At 42.8% G+C, this 27,132-nt stretch overlaps 1 protein-coding gene across 6 annotated transcripts in view; it reads right to left on the reverse strand.

The window, feature by feature from the left end:
* The window catches only part of Foxp1 (forkhead box P1), a 606,957-nt gene that overhangs the window by 100,088 nt on the left and 479,737 nt on the right, over window positions 1-27,132 (reverse strand). For 5 of the 6 annotated variants that reach the window (XM_042679678.1, XM_042679674.1, XM_042679675.1 and 2 more), the window contains one exon: window positions 770-907. In XM_042679678.1, the coding sequence (XP_042535612.1) occupies window positions 770-907 (138 nt within the window). Of the gene's footprint in view, window positions 1-769; window positions 908-12,693; window positions 12,766-27,132 lie in introns of those variants that run through there. The other variant, XM_042679677.1, reaches the window with a different exon arrangement.

The raw sequence follows: 27,132 nt of genomic DNA on the forward strand, positions 1-27,132 counted from the left end.
CATGCCCTTGTTTTGAGTGCTGAGTCTCCACCACTAGCTTTCTAGATGCGGGCGTGGGGCAGGATGGACCGGTGGTCATGTCAATGTGGGCCACTGGCAGTTTTGGGTGCTTCCTTTGCATCCTGTCCTTATCACCCAGTACCAGTAACTCCTCCCCTGTAGCACTCTGCCTCATCTGTGCTGTCCAGGTGTCTGTCAAGTAAGAATGTCAGATCCCCGTGACACCACCGGGGAAGCCAGAAGTTCAATTCAACATCAGCCTCTACAGAGGGAGTTAAAAAACAAAAACGAGAAGAACAAACAAACAACTCTGTGTCTCAAAACTAACCGACACCAAAGTGCTTCTTCATGTTAAAGGCAAAAATAAAATTGTGGAGCTTCCAAGTTGAAATGGGGACTTCAAGAGCTGTCATATTTAAAGCTGCCCCAGACGTGCTCCTTGTTTTGCTTTGATTCACATCATTTCGAAGCCGCCAGGCTTACCAAATAAAAGAGTGTAAAGCCACGTAAGCCTAAAAGATCTTTTCCCTTCCACCAAGTCCAATTACAGCCCTAATCTCAGTCCGCGGGGTATGGTGCAGGCCTGGGCTCTAGACACTGCTGGGAAGGACTTCTCTCCTTCAGGGATGCGAAGGCAGCTGATCAGGCAGGGCTGGGTTTGGGCACTGCCCCACCCAGCCTGCTCCAGGTGGTGAGGCATTGTGAATGGAGTTTGGGGCCTTGGGTTGGACTGGCACTGGAGGAAGAGCAGGAGGAGGAGAACCGTTACCTGTTGGAGCATGAGGGCCTGCTGCTGTTGGAGGAGAACCTGGAGCTGCTGAGGGCTCAGCACTTGCTGCTGGAGGATCTGCTGCATTTGCTGGGGAGTGATAACTTGAGGTGTCATCATAGCCACTGACACGGGAACCTAGAAAGGTAATCAACCAAGGGTGAAAAGGAAGCCAGGTGATCTTGAGCGTAGCATACAGCCTCCCAAGTTCAAGGGCAGGCAGCCATCCACTTAAAGAAATGACCAATTTCTCATATAATCATATATAGGCATCCAAAGGGGACACAGCCACAAATCCTGTGTCAACTCCTATGGAGTTTATTCCTATTCTGAGTAGTCACTATTCAGGGATTTTACATATTGGGCAAGTGCACTACCACTGAGTTATTAACCCCCCACCCCCTCACTCCAGTAATTTTAATTACTCAGGAGTTAATGAAACAAATTTCATTAACTCAGGAAGCAGAGATGTGAAGATCACAGTTTGAGGCCAGACTGGGCAGAAAACTTTATGAGATTCTTATCTCCAATTCATCACCAAAAAGCTGAAATTAGAGCTGTGGCTCAAGTCAAAGAGTGCTAGCCTTGAGTAAAAACCTCAGGGACAGTGGTGCCCAGGCTCTGAGTTCAAATTCTTCTACTCTCAGGTGTGAAGCACATACACATGAAAGAAAGAAAGAGGGGTGAGGGAGGAGGGAGAGAGAGGGAAGGAAGGAGAAAAAGGGAAAAGAAAGAAAATTGCACAGAGAGGGTAGTTATAATATGCTGGCAAGGGGGGGGGGGGGACTTGATCAATTGTATCAGGACTGCAAACAACAATCACAATTTCTCATTAGGAACAATACTTTGATCAAAATGAGCTATAGGATGTGAATCCAAACTTGAATCCTGTTTTAAAGAAGGCCAATGAGAAGAAATCACTTTGCAGTTGGAGCTTACATATCCCACTTTTCTGTGATCAATGATTTTTAAGAGCAATCCCTGAATACTCAGACTGGCAGAGACCGGAACCTCAGATGCACCTTCCAAACTTGAACACAGACCCCTCCTATGATGCCTTTCGACCTTCCTTATTCACCTAGCATCCAGATGTCTCCATTCTTTCACACTACGTTCGATACCATTAAAAGCTGCTTTCCATGACATTTCAGTGACAAACAGCTATCGTGATGAACTTGATAGCATTTCATATTTGCAACTGTTAACACATTTCTGCACGGGCATCTTTGCAGGGAACCTGCACACTGTATCTGAAAGGATGATGTCTTGTTCAGATAAAACACTGACATTAAAATGACAGGCTGTCTTGGCCAAGGTTACACAAATTGTATTCAAGCGGATACCTAATGACAATGCTATGAATTCTGCAAGCTTTCTAGAATGTAATTTAGCTATTCAAAATAATCACTGCACTTGTGTTTAATTTGCAGACTACATGAGAACCATTTTGTCAGTCCCCGTAATGCAAGAACACTATTTCATGAAAAATCAACCCCCCCCAGTAAAAAAAGATAAGAAAAGAAAAAAAATGAAAGAAAAGACAAAACCCGTCCGTCTTCTAAGAGTAATATTTAAGCATCTTACTTTTTTTTTGGTTTCTAATCAAACAAGTGACAGCAAGAAGCTAGAAGCAGTAAAGGATATACTTTGTTAAAAAGGATCTACTGTCATCTCATGTATTACAATAAAAGGTAATAACATGTTTTGCACTTTGCCTGTGAGCCACTTTTAAAAAAAATTCCCGCAGACAATAGCTGATCAGAAGATAAAAGAATTTTAAAAAAATCTTTCAGGGGAACAGTAAGCAAAAAGGGAGAACTGCAGTATTAATTTTATGTAACATAATGTCTTAATATGCAGTTTATCTTGACTTTTTCACATGATTTGTCCTGTCATTTGCATAGCGAGCTCTCATTCCTAATTTCACAGTCATTATGCACTGATGTCCCGATTTCTCAGCATCACTAATTTTGATGAACTAAAAATGGTTCCTGAAGGTCAGATTCATGTACAGCGGATGTTCTTCTACTGGATGTTGTGGCATGGGTGTTGATGGGCAAGTTTCTAGTGTTTAGAAAACACTAGGTAGAGCGTTTGAAAAAAATTTCATTAACCCAACTCTGGAAGGTCATCTATGAATCCATTCTACTGCAGTGGCCTTTTAAGTGTGGATGCAGAAACACTGTAATTTAAAACAGATGGGCATGTCTGAATATTTTTTATATGCAAAAAGGGACAGATGTATATGAATGGATAAATTATCCTTTTAAAAAGATAATTCACAGCATGAAATATCACCAATGATTGGAACAGTGAACTTGCGTTCAGTCTAGGGCAAACGCCAAGAAGACATTATCAAAACATCTAACCATCTACAAATTAATTCCAATTAGTCGACTTTGTCTTCAGACGGAAGAAACTTTTTGAATTTTTAAATATGTACTGGCTTGTCAATCACTATCTTTTGAGCAGCTGAAGCCAAACCATCACAATAGAAGTTTACTTTTCCTTGAGAGTTGCCACAGCACCATACAGGGAGTTCTGATTAAGCAAACAAAAGAACCATGTTTAAGGTTTCTTCTTTTCCCCCTGCATTTCTTGGATGATGTACAACATAAATATTCACCAGCCAAATTTCTGATGGCGATGAACGGGAAAACACAGGAATAGGGTGGTGCAAACTTGAAACTGAGGATGAACATGTAACTTCACAGAGTGTTCATAGAAATCAGTACAGAAGTGATCCCCTTGCATGCATTGAAAATGACCTAATTTGTAAAAGAGCTATGGAAATCCTATGTGAGATAGAGGTACATGCTAACTTTGGGGGCGATGGAAATGCTGGTTATTTTGATAAAGGTGGCTGGCCATACTTACATACATATATGCTTAAAAAGATTATTTTACAGTACATAAACTGTCCCTCAACCAAATGGATTTAAAAAGTTACCTATAGTACATAGACATGTGAAATTGGTAGATGATAGATTATGTATATGGATAGCTTTCTTAAGTCTGGTAAATAGCATGCATCTTCTTAAATGAGAAACACCACTGTCCCTTGCCTAGCAATAAACCGACGGGGCTCAAGGGAAGAGACTGACATACATGGATATTTTTTTAAACCCCCACAGACCGATAGGAGTATAACTCCCTCTCCCAGTTACTTGCTCATTGTTCACAGACATGCCGCCCAACAAGAGAATGAACTTGACTCGGGCCTGCTTTTTCCCTTTGGACATTATGATGGAAGGTCTGATGAGTAATAAAATGCTTCCAGCAGCAGGCACAACCCAGGGAAGGACTGGAACAAGAAGCTTGAGTAATCCTCCAAACCCTCTGATCAGTCTCTGAATAAGCAGAAGTGGGCCATTATATTTCGATGGCCTGAACTTGGCTTTTACTATCTGAAAGCACATTTTCACACCAGTTTAGCTATGGGCCTCCAGTGTGGGCTGGGGCTTAATTTATAAATGCAATAAAACTGCACATCCCCGCATCTTCCCCCACCCCCAAGTTTCTGCTCCAACATGTCAGGAAGAGAAGTTATGAAAAGCTTTAACAAACATACTCCAATGGACCAGAAACTATGGTAGGGTGGAAAAGAAAAAAGAAAAAAAATCAGTACAGTTTAAGCCTTTAAATAGTTAAGAACTATAGCCTATCTATGCACTCTCAATTCCCAGCGTCCAACTTTCTCCTATAGCTAGTCACTACTAATACTGAGAATCAAAGGGCATGCAGGACCAGAGAGGGGCTATTACAGCCCACATTTTATTGGCCATTACTACCGAGGTCATTAGCGGCAAGAGTGATTGTAGCAGTCTTAACCTATTGATCACTGTAACTACTATCATTTAATCCTGTGTTGAATGTCTCAAAAGCGGCTAAAGGCTCACAAGAGAGAGCGCTTGAGCATTGAGAAATATGGCCAAAGCTTAGAAATTACACTTTGATTCATAAAATCTAGCCAGTGGTTTAAATCAATAGTATTTAAAACAGTCTTGTGAGTTTTTAACTACAGCGACCTAATATTTATGGGCCCCTCTTTGAGAGTACTTAGTGAAAATGAAACTTTTTTTTCTTTCTTTTCTTCCCCCTCCCAATCCAGGCTTACCCACTTTACGTTCCCTGAGATAACACAACATTCATTTCTCATGGTTTGTATAACCACAAGGCTCATGCCTTACCTGAGTGTTCTAGCTAATACTAGATTTCCCTCTCTCACATAAGATAATTTAAATATAAGCCCCCCTCCAATATCCTTGATACTGTAACTATGTTAACTGTTTGAGTATACAGAAATGAGTAGGTCTTATGAGTTAACAATGAATCATAGAAGGTAATTTATGAAGAACTAGAATGATTCGGTCTAGCTGCCTTCAGGGATCAGAAATTCAAATTAAACTTCTGGCAGACATTTAAAGAATGGTAGCATACAAAACTGAATTTAAACACACTCTCACACACACATACATTTAACACTCTTTAGTGGAGTTTCAAGAGGAAATCATGAATTGAAAAAAAGTGTGTGTGATGGGGGGGGCACGGCCTGATATTCTGTTGACTGATAGAAACTGGGTGTGGTCAATCCCAGGTGCACAGAGACCCCTGAGAATGGCAGAAATAGAGCTGTTCTGGGGCCATCCCCAGCTGCTGGTGGCTCAAGCCTGCTGTACCAGTGACTATCTTAGAAGCCCTGACAGTGCTGTGTGAATTCTGCCTGATCCAGTTTGCTTTTTCTCTAAAATGAATCTACATCATCTGAAAGCCTGGAAGACTATTAAAATAATGTCTCTATTTTTCCAACCCCTCCCCTGCTTCTCGCCCATGGGGAGGAGGGGAGGTAGGGGATGGGAAGACAGGGGGAAAAAAATCTGAAAAGCAAACAAACAAATAAAAAAAAAACACATTCCCAGAAACAATACTCCTTCCTAATCCAGGAGACAATTGAAGGAATTGGGTGGGAGGTAAGATGGGCACAATATAAATACTGAAAAACAAAACATGTTATCATTTTTTTCTCTGCCTTTAGTTTACATTCAAGTTAACTACAAGTAAATAGTGCCCAGTGTAAACCTGAATAGATTTTGGCACATGACCACTTCCTTGTTAATGGCTAGGTGTGCAAATAATAAAACTGGGAAGAAAAAATAATTGTACAAAAGGCTTTATTTTCATTAACCTCTCACTGAATTTACTCTATTATATTATTTCCAAAAGTGATTTGGAAACCACTTTGAAACTCTGATCATTCAATACATGTATGTCCCAAGAAACTCTCTTCTGTACTTTCAGGCTGTGCTTGGATGAGGACTGATCTGGTTAGCTAAGTGTCACCTAGTTAATCATAGAACAAGAGCAAAACAAATTAAATTAGAAGGCTCTAGAATGTCAAAACAAAACCAAACAAAGAAAAATACCGTTTCAAAAGAAGAGGAAAAGAAAAAAGGAACTATGCCAAACTGTGTAAGAGCATATAGAAGCTAGCTCATGTGCAAGAAGACAACATATAAGCATTGGTCTCCTGAAAAAAAAAAAAAAGAAGGGGGGGTAGAGACAGGTTTCAGAGTTAAGACACCAATGGATACAGCAGATGTATCAGCAAAGGAAAAAGTTAAGGAGCTTCTGGCATTACAAAAATAAAACATTAAAACACCAACCAGGTACCATGAGCAGTAGCTGTAGCATACAGAAAAGAAAATACATTCCTGACATAATATTTCAGTCTTAAAAAAAAAGCATGCTATTCATGTGAAAAGTATAATTCTGTTTCATTATGGAATTCTGCTTTTTGTGTAACTCTTTTTAAGACTTAGCTATTTTGTTACAATACTGTACAAAGCATTAAGGCAAGTAATGGTTATTATATTAATGTAAAATCACCTAAGTAGTCAGTCATTAGCATAACTGTTCTCTCAGTAACAATACAACCACCTATTAAAATTTTAGAAAAAAAAAGATCTCTTTAAAATGCAATTAGCATTTCATTTTTAAAAATCATTTTGTTTATTACATTCTATCAAGAAAGGCTATCTTTCTTTCACAAAGAATTGTAAGGCCAAGACTTGCCTGCCAATCAGGAGTTATTTCAGGTTATCAACCCTAATAAGCCATCTTTTCCAAGGCTCTCACTTCTTTATCTTTTAAATTTTTAAAAGTGGATAAATTCATATTTGTTTACAGTACCAATGGATCCTCCCTAGGAACCCTCTCAGGTCCCAAACATGCAAAGCAGTTACTCCACTAAGAGCCAGCAGGATGGTATGAGCTCTAATAAAGATCAGCATCCTGAGCATAAACATGTAAAGTTTACATATATTAAATCACTCTCCCATGAGCAACTGTTAAAGACTGGAAACTATATTTGAAAATAATCAGCCAGTAAGTAGTGGGCTATTCAGCCTGGCAAGCATTATTCCTTAAATCAAGATAAAATGTCTCCTCATTCCTTTTTCAACCTGTCTTTTCCACAGGCAAGATGGACAACAATTTAGTGTACATAAATCAAATATATCATGACATCTTGTGTAATAACAACAAGAAGAATCACTTTCAAGGACTTCAAATAGGGAGAGGAAGAGAATTACTCGAGAAAGATTCAAAGAAAGAGTCTATCCACAGATCTTTAGTTCTTTCATTGTATGTTATTTGGCTGGTACTGGGCCTTGAACTCAAGATCTTTAGTTCTTAAAGAGAAAGAGAAGTGGTCTTGGCTAAGTGAGTTCTCTTAGACTGAAGCACCATTTAAAAAAATTAATGAAAGATAGCAAGTCTATCAATCCTATCTAAGACACATGTACAATTTAAAATAAGGGAAGAGAACATGTAGAATATATGAGATAGAAGATATGTTTATATTTGGCCTCCTCCCTTCCACTTTTATTTTTTGAAACTAAGAATGAAATGTATAGTTCTTTACTCAAACTTGAGCCAGCACAGAAACATCACAGGAACTTAAAGTGCAAATAGTATTTTTCCCATATTGTTAGGGTGGGGAGAACCTCTAAAATGAATTTAAACATGCAGCTATGCCAAAATTAGATTTGTTGCAAAGTTTTATAAGGCCTTCGTTAGGGTACAACCATTTTTCTTTTCCTTCCTTCCCTCTCTTTCTTCCCTTCCTTCCTTCCTTTCTTCCTTCCCTCCTTCCTTCCTTCGAATTACAACTTAAGATTCTGAGGCTATGTAGTTTCTCATACCTACTTGAAACACCTTCACCTTAAACATCATAGATAAGCTAAGGGGTGCAAATGAGATTCTAATGAGCAAACATAGGCTGCCTCTTTCACAACTTTACCATTCATTGATTTATTTTTAATGAAGAGAAAATCCAATCACAACCTCCCTATATGTGAAAGGTCAGAAAAGTGCTCCAAAATGCCTAGTTAAAAAAAAAAAAATCGAGGCAAGCAGGGGAAAGTGAAGTGGCGTGACAATTACAGTAATTGGACAAAAAGCCACCCCCTTCTGGAAGAAAAAAAAAAAAAGTGAAAGAAATTAAGCTGCCAGGACTGTAACAGGTTAGATGAAAAAAATCAAAATTTAATGTATTCTCCCCTGTGTCATCTTGTTTTGTCAAGACATCAAATAGAATTGGGAAGTACAAAATAACAAGCCCTTGAGAAATCACAGAAGCCGACCTTTTTGATGTTGTTGATTTAGCTTGTTCTCAGTTATTTGAACAATGATGTTTCAGATTTAAGGGCAAGATAAAGCTTAAAAATTAAAACCTGGTACCAAGGAATTCTAAAGAGCTCACTATAACATAGTTGCTAGTAACCCGATTTGAAAATGAGGCATAATGTATGTGCTCGGTACTCATTTTACTCAGCCTACATTAATGTCTTCAGCCAGGTTGACAGAGTGACTCAGAAAAAAGGTAAATCCTATCATCTAGAAGTAGAAGGCCGGTGTGTAGCTCTTTTCAGAGAATTCAAGTGCCTACAAAGTGCAGAGGGCTGTTTAGCTATGAGGGATGAGTTTTCTTTTTGAAATGAAAGAGGAAAAAAAAGTTTTCTATAAAATGCTATTTAGGAAGGAGGGGGTGGGAGAAGGTCAGGACTATGTGCCCTGAAATGACCAAAACAAGTATCCAGAAACACTCTGCTTCCAAGAACACAAACCAAATCCTTCACCAAGCAACAAATTTAGCATTTGGAGCCAAGATTATTCCCAAATCAGGCATACATAAAGTTAAGGCCCCAGATACCTACAAATCCACAGGAACATAATTACTAGCCTTATCTGAAATATTATATACAAAAAATATACACAAGCAAGCTACGACCACAGAGCTGTCAATTTTTACATGCAGACATTTTCTACTAAAGCCTATACAGAAACCCCCCAAAAAAGCAGCAGATTCAAAACATGTTCATAAGGCATTAAAAGTAAATAACCCGATATTTACAAGTGCTAGAATTTATAAAACCTACACAGTTAAAAAAAAAAGGCTTTTAATGCTTGTCTTTGTCATCAGATACATATATTAACATGTTAACACCCAGAGAGACACAATGTATATGTATTTTGTTTACTCTAACCTTCTCTGGTCAACTGTTGCTGCATCCTCTCTTGATTATAAATCACAATGAACTAATGAAGTGCATCGGAACAGGTCACTGTATTTGCCCAGTTCCTAAGAACATGGTTTCAAGGTTCCCCTGGGCAATGTTCAACCACAGTTTAAGCCACATAACTAAATAAATTTCTCCAACCTTTTTCTTTGCCAATTCTAATTTTAATCAAATTTTAGTATACGAAGAGAAGATGGCCACAACACTCTCTCAGAAACACAGCAATTCAAACATTCCTGTCACATCAGCCAAGACAAATCTGGAATTGCACTGCTTTTCATTAATCTACATTTTAATTTCGCTGTATCTTACAATTGTGTTGAGGCTGGCTGAAAAGTTGTAGAACTGGTCAGTGTCATAAAAGAGTTTATCTTTCAAGTGACAGCTTCTGACACTGTGTAAAGGCAAGTCAGCAATATTGAGGGTTTTGTTTTTTAAGGTACATTTAACTGCAAACAAAACCAAAAAAAAAAAAATTCAAACCAACCATTCCGATCATAAGCTTTCTGATGATTTATGGTTTACCAAATGAGCAAGGTTACGCAACACTGAATGCTTTAGATGCATTATTTCAGCTAGTTGAGATTTAATTAAGATCACAGCCTCTAAAATCCCTGTCAAATGAAAATTCAGGGAAGACAATACACTATATATCCTCACGCACAATGTTTCCATTCCATCCTGGAAAAATATGAGTTAATCCGCGTTTCTATGGCTGCAGACAAAAGTTCACTAATTTTGTTTTCTTTTGACACTTAGGTTGTTTTCTATTATATGTCATGAGATCATTCCCTTTCAGGCAGGGAAGGAAAAAAAAAATCGAGAGTGAAACATGTTGCAGAAAATGCACTTGACATTATTATCCGACATTATCATAGCTTGGCTATGATGTCATCACGTTTTCATATAATCAACTCATGCTTAAAAGTTTCATCTAATGAAATATGTTTACCAAAAAGCACAACACAAATGTGAGGCCTACCTTCTTCTAATTACTTGGATTAACTCATTTTCTTAACTGACCAACTTTTTGTCAGACAATCTATACATACAGGCAGAAAAGAAAAGTTCTTGAAGCAGACAGACAAATATAAAGCCCATTACCTTCACTCTATAACTAGTTCTTAGGGTAAAGAAAAAATATATATATATCCTTAATGGATACTTTTTCTCTTATAGATTAATATTGATCCATCACGCTCTTTTTGTTTTGAAGGGAAAAATGGGACCCTGTGGTTTTTTTAGCTAGTGAAATATATTTTGATTTGCATCATTTTAATATTTGGTTGCTTATCTAGTATGTTACAAATGACAGGTGCTCCTGACAGACCACTACACAAATAACTACCTTGCCTGAAAAGGGCTAATGCAGTACTAATGAACAATAAATCAACTCTGATTATCAAGTGTCAGCCCAATCCGTTTTCAGTTCAGCTCTATCATGATCTAGAGAGTACGTCAGCCAGTGGCTCTGGGTAGGCAGGTCTGTATTTTGGTTTCATTTTAACACACTTTTTCACTAAAATGGGTCAGGCCGCTACCAAGGAGCACACAAAATACCTTGTCTTCAATTTATGCAAAGGGTTATCAACTTGAAGAAGGCGTCTGTCGTCCTCTGGTTTAGTTGGTGAGAAATGTTAACACTCAAAAAAGCCTTGTGTTCTTTTAAACGACAATAACAGCAGCGGCGGCACATCAAACCCTACATCAGAATCTTAATGTGAGCATGTCGGAGGTCTCTTTGCCTCTGACATTGTAGCTTGAACCCTCCAGCATACACTGACACTCACATACATACACACACATATTTCTCATGAAAAATCTATTACAAACACGCTACGCAAAACAGGGCCGTTTCTGAAATAAAGACATCAAATTGCTTTAAACTTACACACACACACACACACAACACTGGCTTCTTTTACACTGACTTCAGAATGATAGAATACATGGAACTTAAGTTTCTCCCCCCCCCCCCCAGCAGATTAGTCATTGATAGCATGATTCACATTTCCTGTTATCAGGTTTAATTCCCCCCCCTTCCCCAAATGTGTCACATTCAGAAATGTTGGAATCTATGGAAATTAGGTGATTTGCATTTTAAAATTGGCTTGATTAGAACATTTGGTCTGTTTGGGCAAGAATATGCAATTATATTAGATATTTTACTTATAACTGGAAGGCCCTGAAGGAGTTAATCTCAAAGAGGAAGAGTCTATATGTACTTTGCTCTAAAACTTTACCACCCACTTCCTAACACTATACCTGGGTGGAAAAGAAAAGAAAAAAAAAAGAAAAGAAAATTCCCATTCGTACTGACCCGTCTTTCATTCTTTCGGACAGTTGGTGGCTGTGTTCAGAGCAGGTTCAAAAAGGAGAACCCCCATGGCAAATTCTGTCGGGGCTTCATATCCAAACCCAAACTCGGCTCTCAGATCACTACTTTCATTCACCGGCAAAGTGAAGCCGCCCAGACGCAGGTCCTCCAACCTGCCGGAGCACGCTCCCCCGGGCTCCCTCCAGCATCCATCAGTGGGCCCCCAACCCTACACCCTCCTCCCCCCATAACCCTCCATTCCCCCCACCCGATCCTCGCCTTGTGGGAACTCCTTGCATTTGCACAGCTAAGCTGAAAAACTGCCCAAGACGCATCTAGAAACAAACTATCAGGAGCAAAGCAACAGCCACACGGGTTCCGCTGAAATCCGAAGGCGCCTCGATTTCACACGCGCTCGGGGAAGTGACTTCAATCCCACCCCGGATACGTCCCCAGAATGGAGTGCGTGATGGCGAGGGTTGTTTTTTCCCCCCTCCTTTTCCTCCCCCCCCCCTCTTTCTTTCCTTTTTTTTTTTTAAATCGAAGTGGCAGCCTGAAGGCCAGACCAGCGGAAAAATGAAGATCGCCAACGAAAAGAGACCGAGAGGAACACTCAGGCAGGACTTCCTCCAACTCCCCACGATACCCCACCCAAGAACGAGGGCGGGCGGCGGCGGGGGGGGGGGGGGGGGAGGACGACTCTCTCCAGGACCCGCAGGCCTGCGGCGCCTTCGACCCACACCCTCTCCGCCTCCACTTCCAAGGGCGCAACTCCTCTCCAAGTTGGTAAACAGCGATCCGGACGCTGCTGAGTCTTGAAAGACTCCACTTGATCACCCCCCCCCCCCCACGGGCGCTCGTGCCACCGCGGGGCCCAGGCCCCAGGACGCTGGCACGGGCGCGCGGAGCGAACCCCCTCCCCTTCCCCGCCACCCCACACACGCACACTCCCCCCCCACACACACCACCACCCCGGGTAGAGGAAAAAGGGGAGCGAAACCGGCAGAAGATGAATGAGAGGGACCAACCTGATACTCTCCATGTAGCCGCCAGGCGCGCGCGCAGCCGGCTCGGGGCGCCCGCGCGGGGCCGGGCGTGGGGTCCGGCGGGCTCGGCGTGCAGGCGGACTGCACGCGCGCAGGGGCGCCGGGGCTCGGCTCGCGGGCTGACAAGACGCGCCGCGCCGCGCCGCGCCCACCCGCCCCGCCCTGCTCCACCAATCACAACCCGCCTCTAAACACCCCGCGCCGCACCGCGCCCCACACAATGGGCTCCGCGGCCCGCGCCCCGCCGCCCGCCCGCCCCGACGGCCCCCTCCGCGCGCGGCAGGTGAAATCACGCGCCGCTGAAACCCCGCTTTTGTCTCCAGAGCAACTCCACTTAATTGCGGTTAACCCTTCGACCCGCCTCGGGCTGACGTCTGGACCAGCCGGGCACCGCGCGCATCGCTCTGGCTCTGGCTCTCTTCCCCCGGCTAGGATGCCCGGGGACCGGGAACCGGGGTTGGGGTTTCTTGGCGTGTTTCTTTCGTCTTTGAAACTGACACAAAAAAGAGTTGTCCCAACCTGGCCGAGAGACCCCCGCGCGAGGCACCAGACAGGACCGAGCTTCCTGCGCTCCCCCCTCCTCCTCCAGCCCCGCTCGCTCGGATCGGGGTGCGGGGCTCCCCGGCCGCGCGGGGCGGGGTGGGGGTGGGGGGGCGAAAGCACTTTCCTCGAAACCCGCGGAGAACTTTCGCTTCACCTCCAAGGTTTCCGCACAGCCTTCGCCTCCTCACCCCCCCTCTCCTCTCCACCCCCCCACACCACCTCCCCTCACCCCCAAATGGGGTTCGCCAAAGTGTGCCCGTGCGCTCAGAGAAAGAAAAAGAGAAAACAGCCCAGCCGCGTGCCACAGGACTGGAATAAATAACAACCAAACGTGCCTGGTGGCCGAACCCAGCTACTTCCCCCTCTGCAGGGACAGCTGCGCCCGGGGGGGGGGGGTGAGGGGGGTACGGGGGGGGGGGAGGCTTCTGCCACACGTTCGCGAAGAAATGATTCTTTACATTCCTTTCTTATGTATCCAACAACAGCCACAACAAAAGCTGCTCTCAAAGAGCACTTTAAGATGACCTCGGTTAGAAATAGTCACTACTTTCATGCTGTTAAACGCTGGAGATCGGGTGAGGGAGGGGGGTTTTCTTTTTCTTTTCTTTTTTTTTCTCCTTTCCCTTCTTTTTATTTATTTTTTTAAGTCACTAAATCTGCTCAACTTTGTTGTCTCAAGTGTTGCTGATTTAAGCGTCAGGTTAATCTAGTTAACTTCAGCAGCTTCAGAAATCACCTCTGAATTTTCCATTTTCAAACTTTATGGAATATATATATATAGAGAGAGAGAGAGAAGAAAAACAGAAACCACTAACTTTATTCTTCTGAAAAATATTGGAGGAAGAGGAGTAAATAGATCAGAGATTGCTTATTTTCCCCTCAATGACAAAAGAAAAAAAAAAGGGGGGGGGATACGCTCAACCTAGTAATTCCAAAAGTTTTACTTGAAAGTATTTTTCGGTTTGAGGTGTATTACATGCAGGTTAGTATAAACCAGTGTGCAGAGAGATATTTGCAAATATGCCTGAATTTCAGTAAGTTCACTAAGGAGCAGACATCCCTCCCATTAACCTGACTGTATAAAATAAGACAAAAACACTGACTGACTGTCCAGGTGTAATTACATGTGCAAAGGGACATTGCAAATAGCACCCAAAAGTGTTTTTTGTGTCACATCCAATTTATTAATGGCATTATTTTTTCAGGTTATACACAAAAAACTTCGACCTCACCCCCTCATGAATATTCAACAGAAAGCCAAGGCTGGGTTTTTTTTTGGGGGGGGAGGGGAGGAGGGGAGTGGAGAGGGGAAATGTTCTATCTCCAGAATGAGTAGAGTCCTGACTGGTAAAGAGACAAGAAAGAGGCAAAGCACTCTTTTCCAAGAGGCTGGCAGCGCCCCAAGGAAGGAAATAAAAATATAGGAACTTCTCGCCAACTCACATACAGCCAAAAAGTGGAAATGGTCATTTCAAATGAAAGACACAAGTGATTTCCCCGCTTCCCCCCACAAAGAAAAGTATTCAAATTAACAAGAGAGTCAATGTCTGTGAACAAAACTATGGTGCACTTGAAATAAGCATTTTTTTTTTCTTTTAACAGCTGAAGATCTTCAGAGGCAGCCATGAAATTCATGTGTGCTTTAAGTAGGAGTGACTCCTCTGCAGGTCAGTGTTTATCAGATAATAGTCTCCAGGAGCATCAAAACAAACAATAAACAAGCAAACAACAATAAAAACATTACAGACGCTGATGACCCAGCTGTGGAGACCAGCCTTGCACAAAATAATTAGAGAGTGATGCAATTCAAGTGGTTACTCCGGTACTAAATTGCATGGTGATGGCTTGAAGCACCCTGGGACCACAGAGGAGGAGGAGATCACTCGAGGCAGAAGTTTGGGAATGCCTCTTGGGAAGGTGGTGTTTAAAGGGCTGATGGCTTGGATAAAGGGGGAGACAATATGACAAGGAAAATAGCTCAACCTGCTGGCTCAGAAGCCACCTGGAGCCTGGTTCACTCTTTCTAAACAAGACAGATGACACAGTGACTCAGAGACTCTTTCTGAACAAGGAAACGTACCACCCGTGATACAAGCATCTGCACAGGCACAGGCCACTTTGGTCAGTACTGGACATTCAAGATGCCCTTATGTGGTCCTAAATCCTTATGTCTGGGATGATTCGAGAAATTGTACTTGTCATAGCTCAAGTACAAAGAGAACTCAAGGGCAGCCATGGGAGGGAGAGAATGAGAGGGCAAAGAGGGAACAGCTAAGCAAAAGGAAAGAAATGTGCATATCACCCAACGAGGAAGAAATAGTTGTACTGTCAAAGCTTATAGAATTCACAAACTTTATAGACCAAGATAATGATGATTTGCCTTGTGAAGGTTAAAATGTGTTTGTGGCTTTATGTATCACTCTTCTACAATACTCCGAAATTTGTGAAATTTATGCAATCACTTAATCTCAATAAAAATTATTTTTTAAAAAAGGAATGTTGAAATGTCCAATGAATGAATGACTTAGAAGCCATAGTTAAGGCCACCTTTTTGCATCTTTTTATCACCTCAAATGCCAGGTTTTTTTGGAAAGGCTGGGATAGAAAAGCAAAAGATGAAACAAAAAACTGAAGACAAGGAATGTGGATTCTTGTGTGGGTGTTGGCTTGCACTATTCAGCCACTGGGTCTCACAGAGAACTTGATTTTCTTTTTTTTTTTTTTTGGTCCGGTCGTGGGGCCTGAACTCTGGGCCTGGGCACTGTCCCTCAGCTCTTCAGCTCAAGGCTAGTGTTCTACCACTTGAGCCACAGCGCCACTTCTGGCTTTTTTCTTTTTGCTTATGTGGTGCTGAGGAATCGAACCCAGGGCCTTGAGCATGCAAGGCAAGCGCTCTACCACTGAGCCACCTTCCCAGCCCTCACAGAGAACTTGAATAGAAGCTATGATCCCATTCTGCAGGAAGAAATTGAGATTCAGAAACGCAAAGTCTTTTTTTTTCCTCCCCAAAGACTCAAAACAACTCAACATCAGAGGCCCACAGGTAAAGCAGATACACGATCGCTAGCAGAATAAAAAAAGAGAGGCCAGGGTAATCAAAACAGAATACCTGAGAGGCGAGGGGGAGGAGGGGGGTCATGTTTAAAGAAGAGTGAAGGAAACGATAAATACCATACTTAAAAATATTTTTGATGCCCACATCCTAACACCCACAACAGACACAGTCTTGTTCAAACACCACATATTAAGAAACCTGTCAGTTGCTAAATGAGTCTATTGTGCAGCTGGCTGTGCACTTACGAACAGATTACCATGATCCCATACCAAACTCTAACCACCAAATAACACACCTGGGACTACAGTCATGGACTCACTAGTGTTCTGCTGAGCCTCTGCCTCATCCACGGAGGAAAGTGAAAGGTTTTCACTGCCCATGTATAGGAGCCCAGGATAGAGATAAGAAGCAGTATGAAAGGAAGTGATGGAAGGAATATCTCGGCAGGACCTCAGTCCACGTGCTGATGATGAATGGTTGCATGGTGTGTTAGGCACAGCCATGGGCAGTGCCCCTTAGCTACAGTTGAGGGCCTGCTTGGCCAGAACTGCTGTGACAATAACTAGAGAAAAGGCAAGCCAATGGGTGGAGAAATGAACTGCTTAATGAAGAGACCAAAATCCAATGCAGATTTAGGGACTTCTTCCAAACAATGCTTGCATGAACAAGAGTGTTCTTCCCTTTTCCCAGTTAATTTAGTAGAGTACCTGAGACACACTCTGAAATGACAGAACTTAAATAGACGCTACTGATTATTTTGCTGGCGAGAAATACCTAAAGCCACAGGCCTTCTCAGCCTGGCCCAGTGAGAATCCCCTGCCCAGAAGGAAGCACACTGGAATATTCCTTCAAAACCCACCAAGGAACAGCCAATTAGTTACTAAATTGCAACAGCCATGCCCCTTTCCAGAGATTTGGGCATTTATCTCCAAGGAACTCCCCGTTCCGTCTTGATTTAAGCAGTGCTTTTACTTAAAAATATAAATTAATACATCATCCATCTACAGGGAGCAAAAGCAGTTAGCTCCATATCGATGCTGTTTATGTGGCTGTTATGTCTATGTTGACAACGGAGCTAATTATGCTGTTTTTCATCTGTGCCTGCCAGTTCAGCTAAGGGAAAAGCCTGAGAGTTCTTAGTGTTCCACGGGAGTTTAGATTTCTCTTTATGACATCCTCCAAATTGCCACTCACATCTTCATTCAGCGTTGCAAAATGCCAGTGTCTGTGGCTCATTTCTGTGCACACCACCAGCCCACTGTCAAACTTGTAGGAAAACTCATAGGATGGGTATACGACTTGGAGAAAACATTTGCCCAAAAGAAACAAAAAAATAATAATTTAAAGGTAAAGACACTGACAAAACTTTAAAGGTGAAGACATTCATAAAACCTCATAGGTAAACAGACTTACTGACTTACTTATGGGAAAGGAAAAAAAAAAAAAGCCTCATCCTTTCCTTTCCTAAATCTGCATCTAACTGACAGTAATAAATTCTCCCCCTCTCATTTAGGATCAAACTCCAATCCCTCGTTGTAACAAGAGGTGAAATTTATTAGGAGATTGTTTCTGCCATGAGGTTAAAACCGTTTTCACAGGTGTGAGGAAAATTCCCCAAAAGGCACTGGTTTTTCTCGGTGAACTTTAACCCTCAGACATTCCAGGAAAAGTCACCATCACCCATTATGACCCGTAATCTCCCCTACCTCCCCACCCTATGCCAGTCGTGGATTTTGAGGCATGACCAGACGGGGTACTAAAGGGGGAAGGAAAAGATGTCTATTGAAGGATGATCACACTTGTTTGCTTGTGTGTTTTATCCTTAATTATGAAGAAGTAGCTGAATATCAGAGAAAGCACTGACCGCTTGTATTTCCCGCAGGGCTGGGGGTGTGGGGAGACATGTGGTATTGAGCAGGCCTGTGAAGAGGCAGAGGGAACATGTCTCACCTTGCCCTGCAACAAAGCTCCCAGATCCTCGTGGGCCACACCACCCTCTTCTGACCCCGGGCTGACACACCCTGGAGTGTGTCAGAACCTTCTTTACGCCTGCCCTCTGCTGGTAAGCCTGCCAGCATCAGGAAATTCCAAACACCTCAACTTATTCAAAAGACAACTTTTGAAGAGCCAGACAGAGGAGGAACTGGAATATACAAATGAAGACACTGAAACAAAGCAAGGAGTGAAATACCGCACTTAGGATGTAAAAGACACCACGCGCATTCATCTCTTCTATTGCATACTGGCTTGCAGCTCGCCAGTGCCAAACTGTACTTTAGCCCTGGAGAACAACGTGGATGGCTGTAGGCATCCTGCCCTCTTGTGTGCCCTCTCTGGGGAGAGCATGCAGATGCCTTACCTTCACTGAAGTCATGGGCCTCTCTTCTCATTCCCATGCCAGCTATGGCTTCACGATCTCATAAATTTAGCCCATTCAAGTTCAAGTTTTCCTCTGACATTCACAACATCCATAAATTGGGGATGGGGGGTAGGGGGTTGTGGGTAGTAAAAGACTCTTGCCTGTCCTTTGTGTTAACCAGAAAACTTTGGTGGCTGAACTGCTGGACTGACATTCACCCAACACAGGATGCCCCGTCCATGCTGTCTCCCACCAGCAGGCCACAGCATAGCACGTGTGGGCTCTGGCATTAGGGGGTAAATTTCCATAGCAGGCTGGGGTTTACCTTGCAACTCCTGCCATTGTCAAGGGGAAGCTGGAGCCCTGTGCAAATCCCTGCATAACATTTAAAAAAAAAATCTATCTTCGAGATGGGAAAGCGAAGCTTAGCAGTTGCAACCTCAAAAGCATTCAGGAAGTAGCACTCCTGACTGTTCTTTAGATGCCGGGTAAATGCTCTTCTAAAGAACACCCAATCCAGCCGACAATAAATCTTATTCTGGGAAAGCCCGCATAGGGCCGTGGAATCCCCTCCAAAGATAATTGCCTTCCTCACTGTGTGGCATAGACTCCACTGCATAGAAAACATTTTCTAGGCCTTCTCATTCTCTCTTTCTTTTCTTATTAGCAAGCAATTGCACACACACACACATACATACACACACACACACACACACACACACACACACACATCCACAAACACACCCTGACTTTAACACATATGCAGGATTTGTTCAAAGTTAAGAGGCCAGCTCCTCTTCCTCAGGGAGGAAGAAACAGACAGCATGGAAGAGAGGATGTGTGCAGGAACGCGGGAAGGGAAGCGAGGCTGCATCCACATGAGCAACCTTGTGGGTTCCACTTCCTACTCTTTGAAGGCTCGTGTCATTTCCAAACAGTCCCAACTATTGAGGTTCATCCAACAAGCCAAGAAAGAAGCAGGCAGGCTGGCAGGCAGGCGGACAGGCATAGCTAGATGTGCCCTAGTCCAAAGTTGCCTCAAGTTCTCTGGCCCCGATACAAAGCTGGATGCTAGCAGGGCACGGGGTCCTATTAACTGATTTTGTCATGAATCCTAAGTGTGGTTACAAGGAAAGCGACCTGTATTGTCAGGCCTGCACGTTCACCTACACCAAGAGAAAAATGAGATCCTGTCTATGGTGTCCTTAATAATAACAATAAACAACTGTAACTATCACACTAAACGCTTGCCATATACAGTACGAGCTTTTATAGCAGCAAAGGAATAATCTCTAAGTATTTTCTATTCGCAATGATGGCACTACATAACACTACTAATGAAAAGTTCAAGTAACATTTTAAGAGTTTGGGAACTCACTATCAAATCCACAGTACATCTGAGAACATCACCACCACAAATGCTTTTTAGGGGGAAAAAAAAAAAGATCTCAAAGCTCTTATTGGGAATTTTTGAGAAATCAAAAGCCTGTGAAACATCTACAACTTGTGGTCCATAGAATACAGCACATTCACGCATGGAAACGGTATATTTAGATGAAACTCCTGCTTCTAAACCTATTTGTGTTCTTTGTGCTTGTGAGTTTTCCCGCCTTCCTTAACCAGCTCAGTTTACCTTCATCAAGAGACTAATGCCTTCTTCTACAAAAATTGTTTGTGAATACTTGGTCTGACCTCCCAAGCCATGGCTTGCTCCTGACTGCTTCATATTGGAAAGGAGAGGTGAATGATTTTTATTTTATACTTCGCGAGGATGGCTGGGGGGCAGGAGGTAGCTTTTCCATCTCAGGTCAAGGCTAGTAACAATGCATAGAGCAAAATTATACAGACCAGCATGCAGACTGATTTGTTTTATTATTATTATATCAAATGGCATTTTATCCCTCACGAGGAAAAGCAGCAGATGGGGCAGGAAGCTTTCAGGTCATAAAGAACTTCCCTCTTTTCAAACAAATAAGGCATTGTGTTTGAACAATAGGAGGAATGTCTAATTGATCTTAATTAAATTCAGTGATGTCCAATTTTTGAGATGGGTCAGGACATATCTATGTAATGTCACAACCCAACAGGCCAGACCTTTGAAATCAAGCCACCCTGTGCTTAACTCTTCTCTGACTCTTTTTTAATTGCAGCCACCTTTCCTCTGGGATCTGAGCTTGTTCTACCTTCCAGACTCAGTCTCTCATACCCTTCCTTCTTTCTCTCTTCCCTCTTTCTCATCTTGAGTTCTTGTTGGTTTGTGTTCACAAAACAATCCCAGAAAAAGCATTAGTAGAATCACCCCTAGCCAACGGGGCAGTGGTTGCTCATATAATAATCCTAGCTACTAAGGAGGCTGAGATCTGAGAATCACAGTTCGAAGCCAGCTGGAACAGGAAAGTCTGTGAGATTATTATCTCCCATTAACCACCAGCAAGTCGAACTTTGAGTCAAAGTGGTAGAGCGCTAGCATTGAGCACAAAAGCTCAGGGAGAGCGCCCAGGCCCTGAGTTCAAGCCCTACAATCAACAAAATAAACGAACAAAAATCCCAGCAAATTCAATACTTTTCCCCAACCTAAACCAACCTTTTTGTGTTGCAAACATGGTCTAACCATGCTCAGGACAACCTATGATAAAGGAACCCCAGGAACCCCTCTGTACAAGGGAGATGCTTTCCTAAGTTTGGGATTTAAAAGATGTAGGTGTGTGTACAACATTTGCTATTTACCAGTAAAATACGTGACTTGTAAAAGTTTGCAAAGTAAGAACAAGTATCTGCCTCAAAGTAAACAGATTATTATTATTATTATTTATTTTGCTAAAGCATAACATGTCCCATTTTTTAAATCATTTTCCCTTGATTGGCAGGAGAGCATTGGTGTAACCACTGTCAAATGTATGGCAGGCTCTTGATCCACAACTGTCTGGCCGAGCAAGTCTACTGCTGGGAGCCCAAAGGGATTTGTCTAAAGTCCCTCAGCTGGTGAAGGAGAAGACTGGAATGTGTCTGTGATTTGCTTTGCTGCTGCTCAGTCTCCTGCATTAACAACCTTAGCTTGCTGGCTACAAGGCTCAGCCAACTTTGGGACAATAGCTAAGGAAACTAAGACCAGAGCAGGTCATGAACAGGGAGGTGGTGGAAATCCCATTGTGACGTCATCTGTCACAGACTGGGGGTGGGGGGAATAAATCATGGGACACTGGCAAATGGTTTTGATAAAGAAAAGGAAAATGATGAGTGGGGGAAAAAAGTAAGACCAGTGGGGAAAACAGCAATACTCATGGAAGTATGATTCGCCTGAGACTTCCCATAACCTCTCTTAATCTTTAAAACTTAACCCTCTGAGGAACTGTAGTGGGTCCACTTAACAGATACATAAACTGAGGCTTACAGCACATAAGCAATATGTCACAGCTAGTAAGGGGGGAGTTGGGATTTGAATAACCTCCAGACAGCGCTCTTATCTCCAATATCAAGCTTGAGAAACCAGTTGGGGCTGGGGAGAGTGGCCTATTACTTTTACAAACCAAGTATCACCAAGTGTCACCAACTAGTCATCATGAATTGAGATTAAACTTTTCTTTTTGTGGTGGTATTGGAGTTTGAACTTCGAGCCTCCTACTTGCCAGGCAGAAGCTCTGGTACTTGTCCCCTTCCACATCTCTTTTTGTGTTTATTATTTTTCAGATAAGGTCTCAGGCCTTTCGCTTGCAAATGGCCTTAGACTGCATTTGTCCTATGGTGTAACAGGGATTCTAAGTGTATCACACCATAGCCAGCTTGTTGGTTAAGAACAGGTCTTACTGAACTCTGTGCCTACTACAACCCCAAACTACAATCCTCCCAATTTCTCCCTCTCTGGTAACTGGGATGACTGGTATGAACCAGTGCACATTATTGAAGAGTCTTTTCAACATTTCTAACATCCACACTACCCTAAATAAAGAATAGAAATTGCTTAGTGAGACCAAGGCACATAGTATGACACCAGTCACCATTTGATCATTGGCTGAATTAGAAACAGACATGGGAGGAAACAAGTAGAATGAACTCCTAGAGCTAGGTGTCCATTGCTCACACCTGTAATCCTCCTCAGGAGGCTGACATCTGAGGATCCAGGTTCAAAGCCAGGCCAGGAAGAAAAGTGTGTGAGCCTCTTGTCTCCAGTAAATTACTCAGAAAAAGCTGGAAGTAGCACTGTGGCTCAAGTGGTAGAGTGCTAGCCTTGAGTACAAAGAAGCTCAGGGACAGTGCCCATCCTGAGTTCAAGCCCCAGAACTGGGGAAAACAAAACGAAACAAACAAAATAAGAGCTCCTACTGAAAATTCCAAAGTGAGATAAAAATTCCACTTACATTGAATATAAAAAGTGATGTTCTCCCCCAGAGAATTGGCAAGGAAGAATGAGGAATGAGGGCATTATTTGTTTTGTACTGGTCCTGGAACTTGAACTTATGGATTGGGCTCTGTCTTTTGCTCAAGGCTAGTGCTCTGTTACTTGACACAAAGCTCTACTTCTAGGTTTTTGCTGGGCATTTGGAGGTTTGAGGCTCACAGACTTTCCTACCTAAGCTGGCTTTGGACCACAATCTTCAGATCTCAGCCTCCTGAGTAGCTACGCTTGCAGGTGTGAGCTACCTGCAACTGACTAGGAAGGACATTTGAGCTAACTGAACAGCATGTGCAAAATTTACCTAGGAGGTAACAAGAGCCAAATCATGGAGAGAATGAAATAACTTGGCATGGGAGGGTACATTAAAATTCAAGCATCAACTGTATTTTTGTGATGGGTCTTCTCAATATCATCTATATTTGCTAACTCAAAATCCATCCATTCTACTTTTCCTCACACTCCCTATTGAACAGCCTCTCTGTTATTTGTCTTATTACTACTACTACTATTATTATTATTATTAATTATTATTATTTGTTAGTTGTGGGGCTTTAACTCAGGACTTGGGTACTATCCCTGAACTCCTTAGCTCAAGGCTAGCACGCTATTACTTTGAGCCACAGCTCCACTTCCAGTTTTCTGGTAGTTCATGGGAGATGAGAGTCTCACTCCTGCCTGGGCTGGCTTTGAATGGCAATCCTCAGATCTCAGCCTCTTCAATAGCTAGGATTACAGGTATGAGCCACCACCGCCAGGCTCTTTGTGTCATTTCTGTGATTAACATGTCTACTTGGTTTGGTCTCCATACTGTTCATCAGTTAGCCAAGTCTGGGTTTGGTGATTGCTACCTTGGCAAGCTCTCAGTGTGTAATTCCTGAGCTTGGATGTGTGTTCAGTGAGTCTCTAACGCGCCTCCAGGATATTGTAGAGGGTTAGCCTAACACTCAAACACACACTGGAAACCACTGACATAAAGTTAAGGAGCATAAACTTGAGGATTAGGTATTTTGGCCACCAAAAAGTTTAAATAATATCACATAAGACAAAGGTAGCTTATAATACAGATAGAATGAAGGCTTGAGGAGGAGGCACATATAAGTAGAACAAACTTGCCAAACCTCAAGAACTTGTATGTGCTGATCCTTTCTGAGTTCTGGGAGAAGAAACATGACTAGTCAAGGCAGGGTGGTCGGCGCATCCACTGATGATGCACAGTGCTTTTCCCCTTCTGCAGCTCAGCTGCCATCTCTGAATCACAAGCTCTGCTTTTACTGTGTTTTCCCTAAGGCAGTTCAGCTATACTTCCGGTTTTTTGGTGGCTCATTGGAGATAAGAGTCTCACAGGCTTTTCTGCCCAGGTTGGCTTCAAATCTTGATCCTTGGATCTCAGCCTCCTGAGTTGCTAGGATTATAGGCATGAACCAGCAGCACATGGCTCTTGTTCATTTTTATTTACTTATTCCTTATGAACCATGAAGCATGAGGGACAGAAAAAGACTGTCTACTGCAGTGAAATTGAACACTGTGGAAAAGGAGAAAGAAGTCAAGTTCCTCTATTAGGGAACAGACAATCCAACATTAGAGAGAAGAGGCCACTAACCTACTGGTCCTCCCATGCAGGGCACTGAATCTAAAGCAATATTACTTCTCTGATTTCCAACAGCAGTTACTGTCTGTGTCAGTCTGCATTCCATCACAGGTTGAATTAGCCTATCAAATGCCAATGAGGGCTTCTCTCCCAGTACTGGATGAACTTACAAATGAACACATGCATGGATTAATATTTCCTCTTCTGTCTCCTTCCTGTGCATTAGTTTCACAGAAACTTTTATTTATTTATTTTGCTATACTCTAAGATGCAAATTCTGGATTCTGTTCTTGTTCCACCTTTGGGGCCATCCAGCTTAAGAGGCAAAGAAAGAGAAAGTCCTCGCTAAATAGTACCATCTCTGCAGGTGAGAGGAGTATGGAAAGCTGAGAGTAGCTTTTCAGTGCTGCCATGTTGGGAACTAATGTCTTAATCGATAATTGTGTATCCGAGCAATCTCACCACAAAAACTATGCACTTGCACAAGGCACCAATGAGCAGAGCCTTTGGAAGTTTGACACCAAAACTACAAATTGAGTTTCTGAGATTATACAAACAGTTAGATTGTGTAGCTGTGGTCAAATTTAAGTCATTTAGTACAACTATATTTATTAAAGGTAGACAACTGTCTAGATCATTAAGAAGATGGTTTTTCATGGGTACTATTCGGTCAAATCAAAAGAGTGACAGGTGTGTATCTCCATGCTGGTAATCCCGACACTTGGGAGCCAGAGACAAGGAGGATCATGAGTTCAAGGCCAGCCTAGGCTACACAGTATAACCCTACCTCAAAAACAAAATTGAAAGAAAATCTATGTCTGACTAGACATAGGCAGAGAGAGCAGAAAATGCCATTTGCTAAGTTTCCTAAGAGTCTCCTCTCTGCTTTGCCTTCAACAACTCTTAGTGGGCACAGCTGAGGAAAAGCAAAGATGGAAGAAGGCCACAGCCCCTGCGGTCCTGGAGCCACTGAACAGTGGTGCTACTCCAGCCTTTTCCCTGCAAAGCCGAAGCCCCGGATTGGCTGTGATCTCTGCTTCTCTCTGAACCTGGATTCTGGAGCTGCAGAGTTAGGGACAAGTTGTTCCAGAGGGCCCATGCTCTTCATGCCCTCCAGATGCTGCAGCAGAACAGCTCTGCCCCCTACCCCTGCCCGGCAGCACCTGTCCCCTATGGCTGCGGTGCTGCCACCTTTTCCTTCCAGCACTCCAGAAGCTCTGGTTTTGTTTAGAACTCACAGGCAGCACTGGCTACACGGTGGGGTTTGCCCACCACCCCTTCCTGAGGTGCTCAGCTATGAGCATGGGCCAGGTGTCTAAGCCAGGGGAGGGTGGATACTCAGTTGCTCATTATTCCATTAACCAGCTGAGAGTCCTTGGGGGTCCTCACTCCCTGCCAGGTCCAGACTGGCTCCTACAGTTTTACAATCATCTTTGAGCTAATTGTCCTAAGAAGTGCCAAGCTGAGCTCTTCACTTTACTCCTGTGCTGGTCTTTGCACTCACTCCCATTTAAATATCTTTTTCATTCTGATCCACAGTTTCAACCTACTGAGGCCTTTAACTTTCTTTATTTCAGAAGTTAGTTCCCTCAACACCTACAACTTAGATCATCCCCAAATTCTTTGGGTCACATCTGTGATTAGTTTTGCAAATGCAAGTGGTCCAGTGTTCAACATAATCTGAACTGCAATGTTATTGTTACTGCCCAACAACTATCAAGATTTGCTTCATAGCAAGGATTGCACTTGCTACCCCCTGGCTTGGCACTGAAACCACCTAGACAAGTCACGCTGTCTCACACCTAACACAGTGCCTGGCTCTCATAAATAAGGCCAGTACTGGATCTTGAAATCAGGGTCTCCAGCTCTTGCTTACAGCTGGTGTTCTACCACTTGAGCCACAGCTCCACTTCTGGTTTGGGGGGTGGTAAATTGGAGATAAGAGTCTTGCAGACTTTCTGACCCAGCTAGCTTTGAACCACAATCCTCAGATCTCAGCCTCCTGAAGAGCGAGGTTTATTGGCATGAGTCATTAGTGCCTGGCTTCATAAACCATGGTTTGGAATATATCAATGAACAAAGATAGAATCGTTACAACTCTCTGAAGAAGCCATTCCAGTTTACATTTGATCGAAAAAGAACTTAAGGGACTTGAACTCTTTCCATGTTACACACCTGTTACATGGAATCATTTGAGAGATGAAGCCGCATGTGTAAGACGTATTAACTGCTTGTTTCATAGCAGAATCCCGCAGGCAGGCCTAGGGCCTTCTCGTGTTGCCCTAGCATGACCCACCCTTCTCCCATCAGCTCTCCTCTGAGCTTTCTGTTTTTCCTTCCTGAAGAAACAAATGTGGCTGAAGAAATTTCCAAATTAAAACCTGGCAATGGTTTCTATATTCGTGTTTCCTAAACCTATAAATCAAAACTGTCTAAACAGGTCATAAATGTTCCTCAGTAATATAATGGGAAAATGTTCTGAT

The sequence above is a fragment of the Dipodomys spectabilis genome, unplaced genomic scaffold, assembly GCF_019054845.1.
Source record: "Dipodomys spectabilis isolate Male_0828 unplaced genomic scaffold, ASM1905484v1 ptg000054l, whole genome shotgun sequence".
NCBI lineage: Eukaryota > Metazoa > Chordata > Mammalia > Rodentia > Heteromyidae > Dipodomys > Dipodomys spectabilis.